The 15,809-nt window shown below is 43.3% G+C and overlaps 1 protein-coding gene across 1 annotated transcript in view; it reads right to left on the bottom strand.

Moving 5' to 3' along the window:
- Window positions 1-7,518: 7,518 nt before the first annotated feature.
- LOC101883471 (specifically androgen-regulated gene protein) overlaps window positions 7,519-15,809 on the bottom strand; it is a 25,377-nt gene continuing 17,086 nt past the window's right edge. Inside the window, exons 3-4 of the mRNA XM_005162415.6 lie at window positions 14,189-14,375; window positions 7,519-13,038 (exon numbers count right to left, since the gene is read on the bottom strand). Of these exons, the coding sequence (XP_005162472.2) occupies window positions 11,501-13,038; window positions 14,189-14,375 (1,725 nt within the window). The 3' untranslated portion in view covers window positions 7,519-11,500. The remainder of the gene's footprint in view (window positions 13,039-14,188; window positions 14,376-15,809) is intronic.

Raw genomic sequence — 15,809 nt, forward strand, 5'->3', positions numbered from 1 at the left:
TTATTACGGCTGGTGACTCACATGATTTGTGTTTAGAGTGTTTGGGAGAAGAGCATGCCCTGGCAGCATTTGAGAATGCTGACTGTGGACACTGTGACGTTCTCTCCCGAAAAGAGCTGCGTAGTCGGAGAGAGTTCTTTAATAAAGCTCCCGTGGCGCACGCTCCTCGGGGTTCGGGTCCCGCTCGTGCTGAGGCTGAGCGTCGACTTCGGTCGTGGGGTTCGCAGCTAGATCTGGCGGATGAGATGGAGACGGACTCTATCCTTTCTCTCTCTGGATCCGTGAGATCTAATCCTCCTTCGGGAGCGTCAGAAGCACGCTCTGCGGTTTCTTCTGCACCTCGTGGGAGGGCGGCGTCCTCCGTTTCCGAGGAAACCGAGGCGCCGCAGCAACAAATACAAAGAGGGTCGGGGAATCTGCCGCCCCAGTCAGTGGAATATGAGGAGTTAGTGGAGGTGATTTCACGTGCTGCTGACAGGTTCGAAGTAATAGATTGGCAGCCAGCACGTGAGCAGCAGCAGGAATGTCTGAAGCAGCAGGAAGTCTGACAGGAATGCTGGATGAGAGAGAATTACCCAGCAGAGTAGATCCTCCACTAAGGGACCTCCCCTTTTGTCCCGAGCTACATGATGCGGTTTCTAAATCATGGAAAAATCCGTATTCAGCATGGTTAATGACACCAAAAACAGCTATTTATTCAGCAGTTCGTGGGCTAGGGGAAAAGGCATGTACAGCAATGCCAATGATAGAAGAGGACTTAGCACGTCATCGTCGTTCAGATCTAAAATCTGCAAGGGTCCCTCCTTTGTTGTCGAGACCATTAAGAGTAACATCGGGTCTAGTCAATAAAGCATATATGACGGCTGGTCAGTCTGTTGGATGCCTGCACACCATGTCAGTGCTGCAGGCATATCAGGCTGACCTAATTAAAGAGTGCCTAGATGGTGGGGGAGCAACACCCGAACAGCTTCGAGAAGCTCTTCGGGCGTCAGATCTAGCTTTAAGAGCTACTAAAGAGGCAGCCTCTAGTTTGGGGCGATCTATGGCTACCCTGGTGGCTACTGAGCGGCACCTCTGGCTGACACAAGCAGAAGTGTCAGAAACCGATAGAGCTATTCTTATGGACGCTCCAATATCGAGCTCAGGGCTCTTCGGTGACGCCGTCGATCGCGTTGCCGAATCCCTCGACAGAGTTAAAAAACGCTCTAGCTCCCTCGGGGACTTTCTCCCCCCAAGATCAAAAAGTCAGGGGGCTGTTAAAAGACAGCCCCAGCCGTCAACCAGCTCCTCATATCATGAAGTACGAAGGATAAAACAAAGTCCTGACGTGTTGGGAGTCAGGCTTTCCAGGGCCCCCCCTGGACACCGAGAGCACCATTCAGCGCTCTCACTGAACCAGGGTCCGCGGAGAAAGGGAGAGGCCACCTCACCACTTATGTTGGTGGGGGGCTCTGTGTCTCCCGGGGTGGGCGTTCCTCAGTGTCTGAGGGCATTGGGGGCCCCACCCCCTCTGCAGGGGGGTCAAAGAACAACCAGAGGCCAGTCTCGAGAGGCTGGTACCCCTAGCACATTTTTTGGCAGCGTGGAACCACCTGCCGATGGTGTCCCAGTGGGTCCTGTTCACAGTAAAACATGGCTACAAAATACAGTTTTGTGCACGCCCACCTCGCTTCAACGGTATTGCACCCACCATAGTGAAGCCAGAACAGGCTCTGGTTATGGAACAGGAAGTACTGGCCTTATTAGTAAAAGGCGCAATAGAGCGTGTTCTCCCACTCGACAGAGAGTCAGGGTTTTACAGCCGGTATTTTATAGTTCCCAAAAAGGATGGGGGATTGCGTCCCATATTAGATCTGAGAAATCTAAATCGGGCCGTCGGGGCCCTCAGGTTCAGGATGTTAACCATCAAAAACGTGGTGTCACAAATTCAGTCCGAGGACTGGTTTGTGACGATAGACCTGAAAGACGCATACTTCCATATTTCCATCCTTCCCCAACACAGGAAATACCTGAGGTTCGCTTGCGGGGGCGAAGCGTTCCAGTATCGGGTTCTTCCATTCGGCCTAGCTCTAACACCTCGAACCTTTACCAAAATAGTCGAAGCGGCACTAGCTCCACTTCGTATGCAGGGGATACGTATCCTAAACTACATAGACGATTGGCTAATTCTAGCTCAGACTCACGATATGGCAGTTCGGCATCGAGATGTCGTTCTCACCCATATCAGAAGGTTGGGGTTTCGGTTAAACATCGCAAGAAGTGTGCTTGTTGCAGCCAGGACGACCATTTCTTTAGGTGTGCTATGGGACTCCATGACGATGCGAGCACGTCTGTCCCCGCCATGAATCGCTTCGATTCAGTCAACCGTACACAGAGTCAAACTAGGCCAGTTCATCACTGTGAAACACTTTCAGAGGTTGTTGGGTCTCATGGCAGCAGCAGCCAGCGTGATTCCGTTCGGTCTGCTGTACATGAGACCCCTGCAGTGGTGGCTCAAATCCAGGGGGTTTTCCCTCAAGGGGAATCCTTTCCGCATGATCAAGGTCTCGCGGCGCTGCCTTCGAGCCTTAAGTTTGTGGAAAATACCCTGGTTCCTGTCCCAGGGCCCAGTGTTGGGGGCTGTCTGTCATCGCGTCATGCCTATGACAAATGCTTCTCTGACGGGCTAGGGAGCAACGGGCTTGATCCGCATGATCAAGGTCTCGCGGCGCTGCCTTCGAGCCTTAAGTATGTGGAAAATGCCCTGGTTCCTGTCCCAGGGCCTAGTGTTGGGGGCTGTCTGTCATCGCGTCATGCTTATGACAGATGCTTCTCTAACGGGCTGGGGAGCAACCCTGAGGGGGCTTCCCGCAGTGGGACGATGGGGAGAACATCATCATTACTGGCACATAAACTGCCTGGAGATGATGGCCGTGTTTCTGGCCTTAAAACACTTTCTCCCAGATCTAAGGGGCCATCATGTTTTAGTCTGCACGAACAACACATTGGTGGTCGCTTACATCAACCAGCAGGGGGGTCTGAAGTCTCGAATGCTATGCAAACTAGCACATCGGATCCTCCTGTGGGCCCAGAACAAAATCCTGTCCATCAGGGCAATGTATGTCCCGGGCCATCTGAACATGGGAGCAGATCTCCTGTCGAGGCAGGGGGTGAGATCCAGGGAATGGAAACTTCTTCACCCCGAGGTGGTGGAGTCCATTTGGGAAAGATTAAGGAAAGCGCAGGTAGACCTGTTTGCTTCCCAAGAGACCACGCATTGCGTACTATGGTTTTCTCTCTCGCATCCAGCCCCTCTGTGACTGGTTGCCATGGTTCAGACATAGCCGAGGCTACGTCTGTATGCTTTTCCCCCGATCGCTCTGCTCCCAGGAGTCCTGGAGAGGGTCCGTCAAGACTGAGTACAGTTACTGCTGGTAGCCCCGGTTTGGCCTACCAGGATTTGGTTTTCGGACCTCATAGCCCTGCTGGCGGGTCTCCCGTGGGAGATCCCCATCAGGAGGGACCTTCTGTCCCAGGCGGGAGGAATGATACTTCATCCCCTACCCGACCTGTGGAAACTGTGGGTGTGGCCTCTGAGGGGGCCCACCTCATAGAGTATGGACTGTCAACCGAGGTTGCTCAGACCATTCTAAGCTCCAGGGCTCCCTCCACAAGGAAGCTTTATGCCCTAAAATGGGCTCTCTTTTCAGCTTGGTGCAGAGAACACCAGCTGAACCCAGTCAGCTGCCAGGTAGCCTCAGTGCTGGAATTTCTCCAAGATCGCCTGTCTGCTGGGTTAGCTGCATCCACTCTGAGAGTGTACGTGTCAGCTATAGCGGCCTACCGTTCTCCCCTAGATGATGAGTCACTTCGTCGCTTCCTTCGTGGAGCCATAAGGCTAAGGCCTGTCAGCACACACAGGGTACCGACATGGGATTTAACATTGGTGCTCGAGGGCATCTCTGTTCCCCCATTTGAGCCACTGCAGGAGGCGTCAGATAAGTTTCTGACACTAAAAACAGCTTTCTTATTGGCTATTTCTTCCTTAAAAAGGGTTGGTGACCTCCAGGCTTTGTCGGTTGCACCTTCATTTCTGGAGTTTGCTCCAGGCATGTCCAAAGCCTTTCTTTATCCCAGACCGGGGTATGTGCCTAAGGTGCCCACTCATGTGGCGAGACCTGCTGTGCTACAGGCCTTTCACCCGCCCCCATTTCAGTCGTCGGACCAAGAGAAGTTAAACTTACTCTGCCCAGTTAGAGCTCTGAATACATATGTTAACCGGGTTAACAACTGGAGAAAGAGTGAACAGTTACTGGTCTGCTTCGGACCCTCAAAAAGGGGGAGTCCGGCAAATAAGCAGACAATAAGTAATTGGATAGTTGAGACTATCTCATTTACCTATCAGGCTGCTGGACGCCCTGTACCTAAATTTGTTAAGGCCCACTCCACAAGGGCTGTCGGGGCCTCCAAAGCTTCTATTTCGGGCTCAGCCCTTTCTGACATTTGTTTGGCGGCAGGATGGTCGACTCCACATACATTTGTGCGTCACTATCAACTCGATGTAGACCCCTCACCAGGGTCCTCTATTCTCACTGCGTAGTGTGCGTTCACAGTCAGCAGTGAGTCTGGCCTAGTGGGTATTGCGTTCCCCTAGCGTTCTGGTTAGACGCAGTGTTGAAGTTCCCTAGAAGGGGAACGTCTCGGGTTACGTATGTAACCATAGTTCCCCGAGAGGGAACGAGACACTGCGTATTCCGCCATACTCTCTTCTGCCTGTTACTTCTTTCAAGCAAATTCGAAGTTGATACTGAATGCTCAGTACAGGCTTTTATACTCTCTGGTCTGACGACACCTGCTTAATTACATTAGATTGATTTCACATGTGCTTCAAGACGCGTATAAAAGAGGTGTTCCCCTAGCGTTCTGGTTAGACGCAGTGTCTCGTTCCCTCTCGGGGAACTATGGTTACATACGTAACCCGAGACGTTTCTTGCCCTATATTACTAAATGAATCAGGATAAAAAGGAAAACAAAGAGTTGTAAAAGATGTTTTTCCATTTGGACTAGCTTGAAAATGCCCTTCAACATTTACTTTTTCTTCGGCTTAGTCCCTTATTTATCAGTGGTCACCACAGCAGAATGAACCGCCAACTATTCTGCCATATGTTTTACACAGCGGTTGCCCTTCCAGCTGCAATCCAGTACTGGAAAACTGCGCTTTAACAGGGGCAACGTCATAAGACATTAATATTAGATTAGATTTAGGTTGTGATGTCAGGTGACCAAAATTCAATGTCTAGCCAGCATCTAAGGACAATTTTATTTTGACGACCAATTACTATGTCAAGTGACATCACCAAAATTCAATGTCTAGCCAGCATCTAAGGACAACGTTATTTTGATGACCAATTCATTCATTCATTTTCTTGTCGGCTTAGTCCCTTTATTAATCCGGGGTCGCCACAGCAGAATGAACCGCCAACTTATCCAGCAAGTTTTTACGCAGCGGATGCCCTTCCAGCCACAACCCATCTCTGGGAAATTGACGACCAATTACAATGGCAAATAAAATTCGGTTGATTTTAGGTTGTGTTGGAAAGTGACCAAAATCCAATATCGAGCCAACATAAACCAACATCATGTTGACGTCAAATGCTGACATTTATTCATCAGGTATGGTAACCAAAAAATCCAATGTCTAATAGACGTCATAGTGATAACGTCCATCATTAGGGGTTGATATTTGGTTGATTTTAGGTTGGACGTTTGACACTGACGCTGCCGTTGGGTTCTGGAATCAACCTGATTTTCATTTCTAGACAAACTGCAACATCCCAACGACATTGTGGTACATCGTCATTCTGATGTCATGATGATGTCCTGTGGTATTTGAAAATGATGACACAGTCTTGTGACTCAGTTAAAATGCTAATCTTTTTTTTTCATGGTGCTGTTTGATACAGAAAACGGAAAACATGATGTACAGAATAATGTACAGAAAACATTTTTAAAGTGGACAGCACGATGACATCGGTGTTACAGGAGTACAATCTTTACATTTGTGCAGAGACGTCAGAAAATGGACTTGTAATTCTGATTAGTAATAAAACAATTGGTTTGGATAGTTTACTGTGAGAACGGAGAACATCAATACCATTTTCAAATGTACAAAATCAGGTAGTAAAGGGTGCAAATGAACCACAAGCCAAAAACAAAAGCATCACAAACGATGCCAAAGTCAGTGTCGTTTAATGTCATTAAGCCCATATTATATGACACCTTGTTAGCATTCATCTTTTCCATGCTAACCCTACAAATACCTAGAATTAACTGTGAATTAAGCACTCAGAGAAAGGCTGCACCATAAATACATTCCTCAGGCCATCTCCACACTTGTATTGGTTTGAAATTACTTATTTATCTCTCCATTTTGTCCTTCCATCCATGTTGATAAAAAAAAGATCTTTTAAAAAAGTGGATGACTTTGAAAATGCACTTTTTGAGTTGCAGTACGGACTGAAAACGGAGGCTTTTGAAAACATTGATTTGTTTTTAGACCAGTTCAGCTAAAGTGGTGGACAAAATTGTTCAGCGGCTGCTTTGGATTCCAATAGTATCTGGATGCAAACTTGAATTTGCAAGCTGAGACTGCATATTTCAGAGATGCAATGTGTCCTGGCCAAAGTCCCTCTATCGGCCCTTACAATCATGGCCTCAAAATCATTCCCATCCCCCGAATTGGCTCTATCGCTGTCACCACTCCACCAATAGCTGGTGTGCGGTGAGCGCATTGTCACCGTCGCATCTACCAAGTGGATGCTGCACACTGGTGGTGGTATGGAGAGACCCCTCTTATGATTGTAAAGCACTTTGGGTGTATGGCCATCAGGGGCGCAACTACACATTAACTGAGGGGTATGCGGGTTCAAATTTTGTGTGATCCCTCTTATTTTATATTAATTAATTAATAATAAATGAAGACAAATTTTCAGGTTAATCTTATAACTTTTGACATTATGTATGATTTGACAGTTTATTTTAATAAAAACAAAAGCAAATCTAAACAGTTACATCTACATGAACACTTTCGGCTGTGGGACTGCATGTTATTGTGTTAAATGATTTTGAATTAAACAATAACAATATTATATTCGTTTAAAATGCAAAATAATGTTTTTTAACAAAACATATTTATCTATTTTTATTATTTGAAACTTTTAATAAGGATAATTTTAAAAAATAGTTTTGGCACAACGGCGCCCCCCCCCATGTGTGGCGCCCCTATGCGCCGCATATACTGCATACCCCCTTGTTGCGCCACTGATGGCCATACACAATAAATGCGCTATATAAATACACATTACATTATATTACATTACATTACAAGACACAATGCACTCATTGGAGCTAGTGATGTCACTGTGAGGGGTAGGCTTAGGGGTGGGGGTTAGGTGAACACAATAAAAAGCATTACATGCAGCCTACTTTGCAACTGCAGACCCCTCTCCTCCATTTGGACAGCATTGTTAAAGATTAATACAATCAATTCAATTAATCTTCATTTCTCTACTTTTACAACATAGATTGTGTCAACGCAGCTGAACATAGAAGTTCAGTGCCAGTTCAGTTTTCAGAGTTGAAGTTTAGTTCCGTTCAGTGTGGCTTAATTTTCACTGCTGAAAGTCCAAAAACTGAAGAGCATGCGCAGCTCCACAAGTCACAAACCAAGCAAGCCAGTGGCGAGGAACAAACTTCACCAATTGACAAAAGTGAAGGGAAAAACCTTGAGAGAAACCAGGCTCCGTTAAACACAACCATTACTTCTCCAGCCACAATTTATGTCAGTTTGTACATGCTCCAGATTGCTTTTCTTCAAAATACAGGGAAGGTTTACCTAGATTTGTTGTTTTTTGTATGTCTCCAAGTCTATATTCCCACTTGCACACTATTCCTTGACAAATTACAGAAGGAGATCAATCCCAACTCTCTTTTTAACTCATCTGGAGTCAACTCAACATGGGTCCTGTCCTGTTTTTGTGTGTTTGTGGTGCTCTTTTACACAATATTTTTTGGACATTACATGGTAGGAGGCATTAAGAAACAACAGTACCATTTCTAAATGTATCTAAAGTCATAGGATGCAGCCTTACTAATTTAATATGCTTATTTCACGCGGTTGCCTTTTTAAATAACCAAATCGAGGCTGCAGTGGGGAGAAACCCGGAAGTATAGGTCCAACACTGTAAACATTGCAGTAACATGCTGTGGATAACAAACCCTTTAGCTGTTGCCGAGATATCAAAATGCAGAAATGGTGTAAACATCACTTTAATATCATTCAGTAAGTTTATTTTAAACAATTAAAAGCAATTTAGGTAATGTGCTCAAGTGTCCTCCTAGGCTTCAGCTCATGGCACCAGTTAAACACCATGGGGGACGCTTCCCTGCTTCAGCCTATGTAACCTGATAACCGATAAAACACTGCAGTCCTCTGTAGCACGCTCTTGTGTTGTCCTGGTACTGAAGTTTTAAAAAAGTCTATTTCCTGCTAACATTCAAGCGCTTCTGAGTGCGTTTATAAACAGCACTGATTTACCATAGTATTTACCAGTGCTCATCAGTTTACCGCTCTTCACCCAGTGCAAACACAGATAAACGGAGACTGGAGCGCGAAGCAGCCGTGAAGATCAGTCGAGTCATTAAGCAGATCGCTCATCTGTGTTTGTACTCGGTTAACAGCGGAGGGTGAACTGATGACCTTCTCGGCCAATCACAATCATTTCTGTTGAGCACGTGAGCGCAATGGCAAATCAGCGCTGTTTTAAGACAGCCATCAACAGTGCCTTAAATGTTAACGGGAAATTGACGCTTTTTCTTTTAATTCAGTATCTTGACGAGTCTAATATAGTGAAATAATCAGTTCATTACTTCGAGTTTGATAAATGGCATCTAAAACGTGTGTTTGGGAAAGAAAACGTTAGCTAACTAGTGCCATTTCCCTTAACTTAGCTGAAAATGAGATCTGATATGCCTTTTTATTTTTACCATTCATTCAGAATAGACCTTCGGGTCACTTGGAAGGCGATGGAATAATACATTTGTGTCACTTTATCTTCGCTGATAAGATATACAGCCAGGTACACAGCGTTCCCATGTAACTCCCAACGATACTTCCGGGTTTCTTCCCACCGCAGCCTCGATTTCGCTTTTAAAAATGGCCGCGTGAAATCAGTCCATTGACAAGAAAGTGCCTATTGTATATTATACATTGTGCCATTTACTTTAAGGCAGTTGGGGTAGCAAATTAACCACAAAGCTGAAAACAAAAGCATCACAAATGATGTCAAAGTCAATATAACATGACACCTTGTCAGCTTTTAATCTTTCCCCAAAGATCAATGCTTCAAAATCTTTCAAAATTCTTGCTCCGACGACCCAGAATAAATTGTGAATTAAGAACCCAAAGAAAGGCTTCACCAGGCTTATTTCTCTTTGGTACTGTCCATTTTTAAAGTGCAGGGAGATCATCACACTTATTCTGTTTATTTAGTGTGTATTTTTGTCCAGCTGAAACACAGCAGCATCCAATGATTGAGTCTCATTAGTCTGACGGTTGATACCAAAGTCATCTGCACTCCCTATAAAAAGGAGTTTGAGCTTTCGAAACTGACCTGGCAACAACTCAATACGGGTCCTGCTCTGGGTTTATAGCTTGTAGCAGTAGTTTAGATTGGAAAACCTTTAGAAAATGTGTCAGAAACAAGATTATTTGTCAGATTACAAGCTGGTGAAGGATGCAAATAAACTGCCAAGCCGAAAACAAACGCATCACAATTATTGTCAAAGTCTGTATTTTTCCATCCAAAAATAATCGTCAATTAAGTACCCAGAGAAAGGTCACACCACTAGTCCTTCAGTAATGAGAGTGTGGGGAGATCATCAAGCTTATTCCATTAGGTTGAGGCAAGTTTTGGGCATCGTTGTGAGGCTGAATATAACAGCAGCGATTAGTTGACTCTTTATCCTGATGTCTGATTCTAAAGTCAGTTGGACTACCTACAGGTGAAGGTCAAGCTCAACTCCTTCATAACTTCCTGATGATAAGTGAACATGGTCCTGCCATGGGTTTGTGGCACTAGTGTTGATAGCTTGTTTACAGAAGCACATTTTAGATAATGAGTAAAATGTGAACATTTAAAAACAAACATTTCTGGATTCATGTTGATGTAGCCTAACTAAATTAATTTACGAGAAATTACACAATGTTTGTCTATTGTATCTATTGTGTAATCAGGCTGTTAAAAGATTGGCTCACACAAAAACAAAAATTCTGTTAATTACCAACTCTCATGTAATTCCAATCCCCTGAGACCCTCATTCATTATCGTAACACAAATTAAGACATTTTAGATTATATCCAAGTGCTGTCTGACCCTTCATAAACAGCAACGGTCCAGAGAAGTCCAGAAAAGAAACCAAAAAACATTGTCAAAAGAGTCTATGTGACTTCTGTGGTTCAACTGAACTCATACAAAGTGCCAAAAACACTTTTGTGCTGCAAAAAACTGTAAAGATTACTTTGGGGTTTACGATGGGCAAGCATCATATTGCACATAAAGTGGAAGAAAGGTGAACAATTCATTTTTTAATTTTTTTGCTGTCTATGGAGGATGAGGGAGCTCTTGGATTTGATCTAAAATATCTTAATTTGCGTTCCAAATAGTGATAGGTTGTTCTTGAACGATTTGTCGAATTTTTTATGTGACTCGAGAATGATGAGTCCTCTCAGGGAGTGATTCGTTCATTCGTGTATGTGCAAGTGGAGAAGAAGATTAGTTTATTTTTCAAGTCTTCTATTGGGTTTGAGTCGTTCGTTCCTCATGTTAAAGACAGAAGCCAATCATATGCATTAAGAGCCGGAAAAAGATTTGATCCGTTCATTTTTTGAGTCTTCGGTTTTGACTCATCTCTTTACATGCTGTCTCGTGATGAACGAAAGACTAAAAATACCGAATACTCAAAAGATGAACTAATCATTTGTGTTTCCGTCTCAGACTTGGTTAGGTTTATAGAACTGTCAGTGTCAGGTGAATGAACGACTCAAATTTAAAGACAAGCCAGAAGAGGTGAGCAGAGCTAATCCTAGATAAAACACCAGGTAAACAATGAAGGATTATTTTCTCTTTCTTAATAGCATTGCATCGTATAGTAGCATTTTAGCTATGACTAGTTTGTAGTGTGAGCAACGTTTGGGAAAGTTGTAGATGTGTTTGAAAGCATCTCGTAACATTAAGTTATTTTGGCACATTGAACTAAAAGACTCGAAAGAAAAAAGCTTCGCTCATCTCCATAAATAAGACTCAAAGATCTTGAGTCAGTAAAATGATCCAAACTTCCCATCACTAGTTCTAAAGCTGAATAAAGGTCTCAGAAGATTGGAACACCAATAGATGACTAATCAATATTCCAAAGATTCCAGATACCAAGGACCACATCATTTAAGACTGCAAAGGCTGCTTGATTAGTCCCTCAGTAATCCCAGTTTCTTCAAGGCTTCCCTTCGATTCTCACCATTTTTACCATTTGGGGAAATCATAACGCTTATTCCGTTGTGGCGAGGCAACTTTTGGGGCTCATTGCTGTGCTGGACTGCAGCTCCATGAAGCAACTTGTGTGACTCTTCAGCCAAATTGCTGATACTAAACTCCTTTGCACTCCCTAAAGAAGAAGGTCCAGCTCGACTTCTTCGTAACTGGCCTGGTGACAACTCAACATTGGTCCTTTCTGGATTTGATGTCTGTGGAGGAATCACAGCACGGTCCAAGGATGCCGATTTGATCTGGAAGGACTTTACTGCTTGCTTTTTGAAAGAACCTTCCCTGCTTTTTACCTCTTGGTGCTTTATAGCTTCTGTAGGTTGATGCACGTCCACTGGACTTTCAGAAAGTCTGGATGGTTCTTGAACAGTTTCTAAAGGTGCTATCGGGTGACCGGGTGACTGTGGATGAGATTTAGCTTTGAATGTTGGTGAATGAGAGGGAGAGACGCCAATGGGACCTGTCTCAACCTCTTCATTCTTCAGCAGGCCTAGTTTCATCAAAGCCTCCATTCGGATTTTCTGCGGATCCATCTGACTGCGTTCGTTTTGCGGTAGTAATGAATGGGTCGTCCCGGTGTCTTTGTGACTTTTGAGGATGATATTGGATGGGAGTTTCTTGGGTTTGGGTGCTACCGCAGGCGGGCTTTTAGAGTCGTTGTAGTCTTTTGGTAAAGCAGGAATGTGTTCAGATGATGGTGAAGGCGTCATCGGTTTGTCTACAGAAGAATGCTGTGCAACCATTATCGGTGCCAAGTGTGGTGCTTTCTTAAGGGAGGCCTTTTTGCGTAGATTTTCAATCTCATTGTGGGATAATGAGACTTTTGATGTTTCTGGGTCTACAGTTTGTGATTTGGTCACCTCTGTTGGCTTGATAGATCCAGCAGAAGTATGTGGCTCCACATTGGGGAGTTCGGGAATCCATTCAGGGGGTTCATCGTAAATGGGTGGTGGCGGGCAATAAGCAAGGTTTACATTCTCCGGTGGTTTGTCCATGAAATCTGAAGGTGGAGGAATGAATTCCAGTGGCACCTCTGAGGACACCTTTTGCACCTTTACCTGGGATTTGACATTTAAACTCTCTGAAGCACCAACTTTGGCTTTGGTTTCATTACACAAACCTGTTTTAACTGGAGGCTCAGGTATGAAAGAAGGTGGCAAGTCCACCACATCACTTAACAGTCCAACGCTTGGTGCTACTTTTGAAGGAGCATCTTCTGAAACTATCCGTCCATGTTGTTGATGGTCGGGGCTTGATCTGAACCCATCAGGTGCATCAATAAATCCATCAGGTGCTTCTACTGGAGCCTTTACCACAGGTGCTTCTACTGGAGCCTTTACCACAGGTTTGATTATCTTGTCATTCCCACTGGCAAAGAGCAATGGGGTTGGCACAAGGTACTTCTGAGGAGGTTTACCATCTTTTCCAATCACTTTGACTTGACCTTCGAGGGCAGAGAACTCTGAAAGAGAACATTTATTGGCTATTATTGAAACATCCCAAGCTATTTCTCTATGTATTTCAGTACGTCTGTAGATCAGTGGTTCCCAATCTTTTTGAATTCACATCCCACTAAGGGAAGTTTTTAAACTAAATTCGAGAGGAGCACATGATATGATTTAATGCGGCTTGTCTCTCATCCATAATCAGTAATACACTAATCAGATTGATCCAAGCCTACAATAAATAGACAGATTTCACCCTAATGCCCTATCTTCGTTTTGTAAGAATCCCCCCTTCCACCCCATCTCCTCCTTTTCTTTCTTTACTAGGGGAAGCTCTCAAGATCTACCAGATCTTGGACCCCCTTACATGCACTGGATTCCTGTGCTCAATTATCTCTGAGGTCAGGGTTCTCTCCCAGGACAGCATGCCAAACCTGCTAATAGCGTCAAGCAATATCCAAGTGTGAACTCTTGAATGAACTCACTATTTTTGATCAACTTTTTCGGTGGGTTTTTATCTAACTCTAACACAAACTAATAGGTCACAATTATTAACTATTTACCACAATTACTAATTAGCAGTAAACAGTGAACGCATAGCAACAATTTATTATTCATTTCTTCCATCCACTTATTTTTATGAGCGTTTTAGAGTTTCTCACGAACAAATGCATAATGGAAACGGCAAGATGTGCATGAGTTTTAAAGACTTGCATAAAAACCTTATGCACGCAAATGAGTTGGTTAACCTTTTTATCCGATAATAATAAATACACATAAACTACAATGGACTAAGTTCAGTATTTTTCATCTGTATTATACAACTGTGCTCCCAAAGAGTGTCTCATGCCTCTAAAAGCCACCGAGTATTCTTTGCATTTCATCTTCATCTTCTAAGGTGCAACTCAGTTATTATAGAAGAAAAAAGCCCACAGTGGCTTCTCCTACAGCCAAACCTCTGATATTTGGAGCCAGTTTATCAGAAAGGTATGGTTTTGTTCTCGTTGACTCATTGGATGGCAATGATTTTAATTTTGCACACGTTTAATTTGAACCTTTGGATGGAAACAAGGCTATTTTTACATATATTAACAATGTTATTGATAACAGATGGGGGCACGCAGGCTGAAAACCACTGCCGTAGATGTTTCTTGTGTTGGTGTTTACCCTGAGATTTGTTCTGACTGATGGAGGTCGGATGAGCAATGTTTTCTTTCAGGCCATTGGATGGACAATCAGGCTCATCGTTTGACAAACCGCTGTCATATTCTGCCTCCAAAGACTCAATGGTCTCCTCCAGAAACATCAGGCAGGCTTTCTCCTCCGCGGAAAGGTGCTCCAGACTGCCATCACTCTATCGCATAAAGAAATCAATACTTTTTTTAAACCAGGACACATTCAATTATATATGTTTAACAAACATTATAGTAAACACATTTAGAATGAAACTAAAATTAAACGCAAAAAACTAAAAAAAAAAACAAATGCTTTTGCACTTTCAATAAAAAAAAAAATCTTGAAAAATAAATTTTGTTTTGTGCTTAACAATATCTTTCAATATTACAACTGTTAATAAGAAATGTTTCTTTAGCATGAAATCGACATTTCAGACTTATTTCATGTGACACTGAAGACTGATCTAATGCTGTGTTCACACTAGATGCGGCATGCACGAATAAATTGCGTTATACGTGCGTAAATAGATGCATGGACATTTTGAGTTTATGTGTCATATTCACTACACAATAGATGTGGATTCTACACAATAGAGCTTTTGTCTGCCCTGTGACTCTAGTTTCGTTGCAAAATGTCTAACAAGGTTTTTATTGAGATAGTAGCTGTGCTTTATGTGCTTTAGGAAGGCTGAAAAACAGCATAGATTTGTTTGGCGCCATGTCTGAGTGCACTAGATCCTTTCAGAGGTGCACCCAGCTCTGAGTTTATCAACTCCTCCAGAATCTACACCTGATGATGGAAGCTTTCAGCGGCGCTTCAGACTGAGCTGAGCCAAATTTGACGAACTTTTGTCCGGTGTCAGCAGGAGGATTTCCCCTTGGGACACCAACAACAGGCGCTATGTCATAATCACACCCATACAAGAGCAAGCTCCTGATTGGTAATGCTGAATGTCTGCTGAAGTTTAGATTTTCCAACTTGCGTGATTCGCTAATTTAGTGTGTCAAATGTGCAAAAAGATCCATTTGCAGCACTTCATTTGCGCAAATTGTGCCGAATGATGTCTATTCGCGTCTTTGTATTGACTTAACATGTAAACCACTAGCACATGACACTTCATCCGCATCTGGTGTAAACGCACCATAAGGGTGCTGAACATTTAGCTCTAAAACATTTCAACATTTAAAACATTTTGAAATATATTAAAATAAAAAAGAAAGAATAAAGGCAGCGTGAGCAGAAAAAGCATGTTTTACTTTTAAAGGCATAGTTTGAGCAAAACTGAAAATTCTGTCATCATTTACTCAACTTTCATTTGTCACAATCCTGTTTTCTGGTGAACAAAAAAAGAAGTTGTATTGAAAAATGGAAGTCAATGGTGTCATGTTTCAAAACATCCTGTTTTGTGTTCAACTGAAAAAAAGGAAACTTGTAAATGTTTAGAACCACTTGAAAGTTAGTAAATGATGAGTAAATCTTAATTTTTAGATGAACTATCGCTTTAACCCCTTTAGACCCTGCGTCCATTACAATGGACATCACATGACATCCCATTTTTCTGAAATTTGGAACATAATTCAGGTCTGAAGGGGTTAAGAAGACGAGTTCCTTA

Source organism: Danio rerio, chromosome 23 (genome assembly GCF_049306965.1).
Source record: "Danio rerio strain Tuebingen ecotype United States chromosome 23, GRCz12tu, whole genome shotgun sequence".
NCBI classification, from domain to species: Eukaryota; Metazoa; Chordata; class Actinopteri; order Cypriniformes; family Danionidae; genus Danio; species Danio rerio.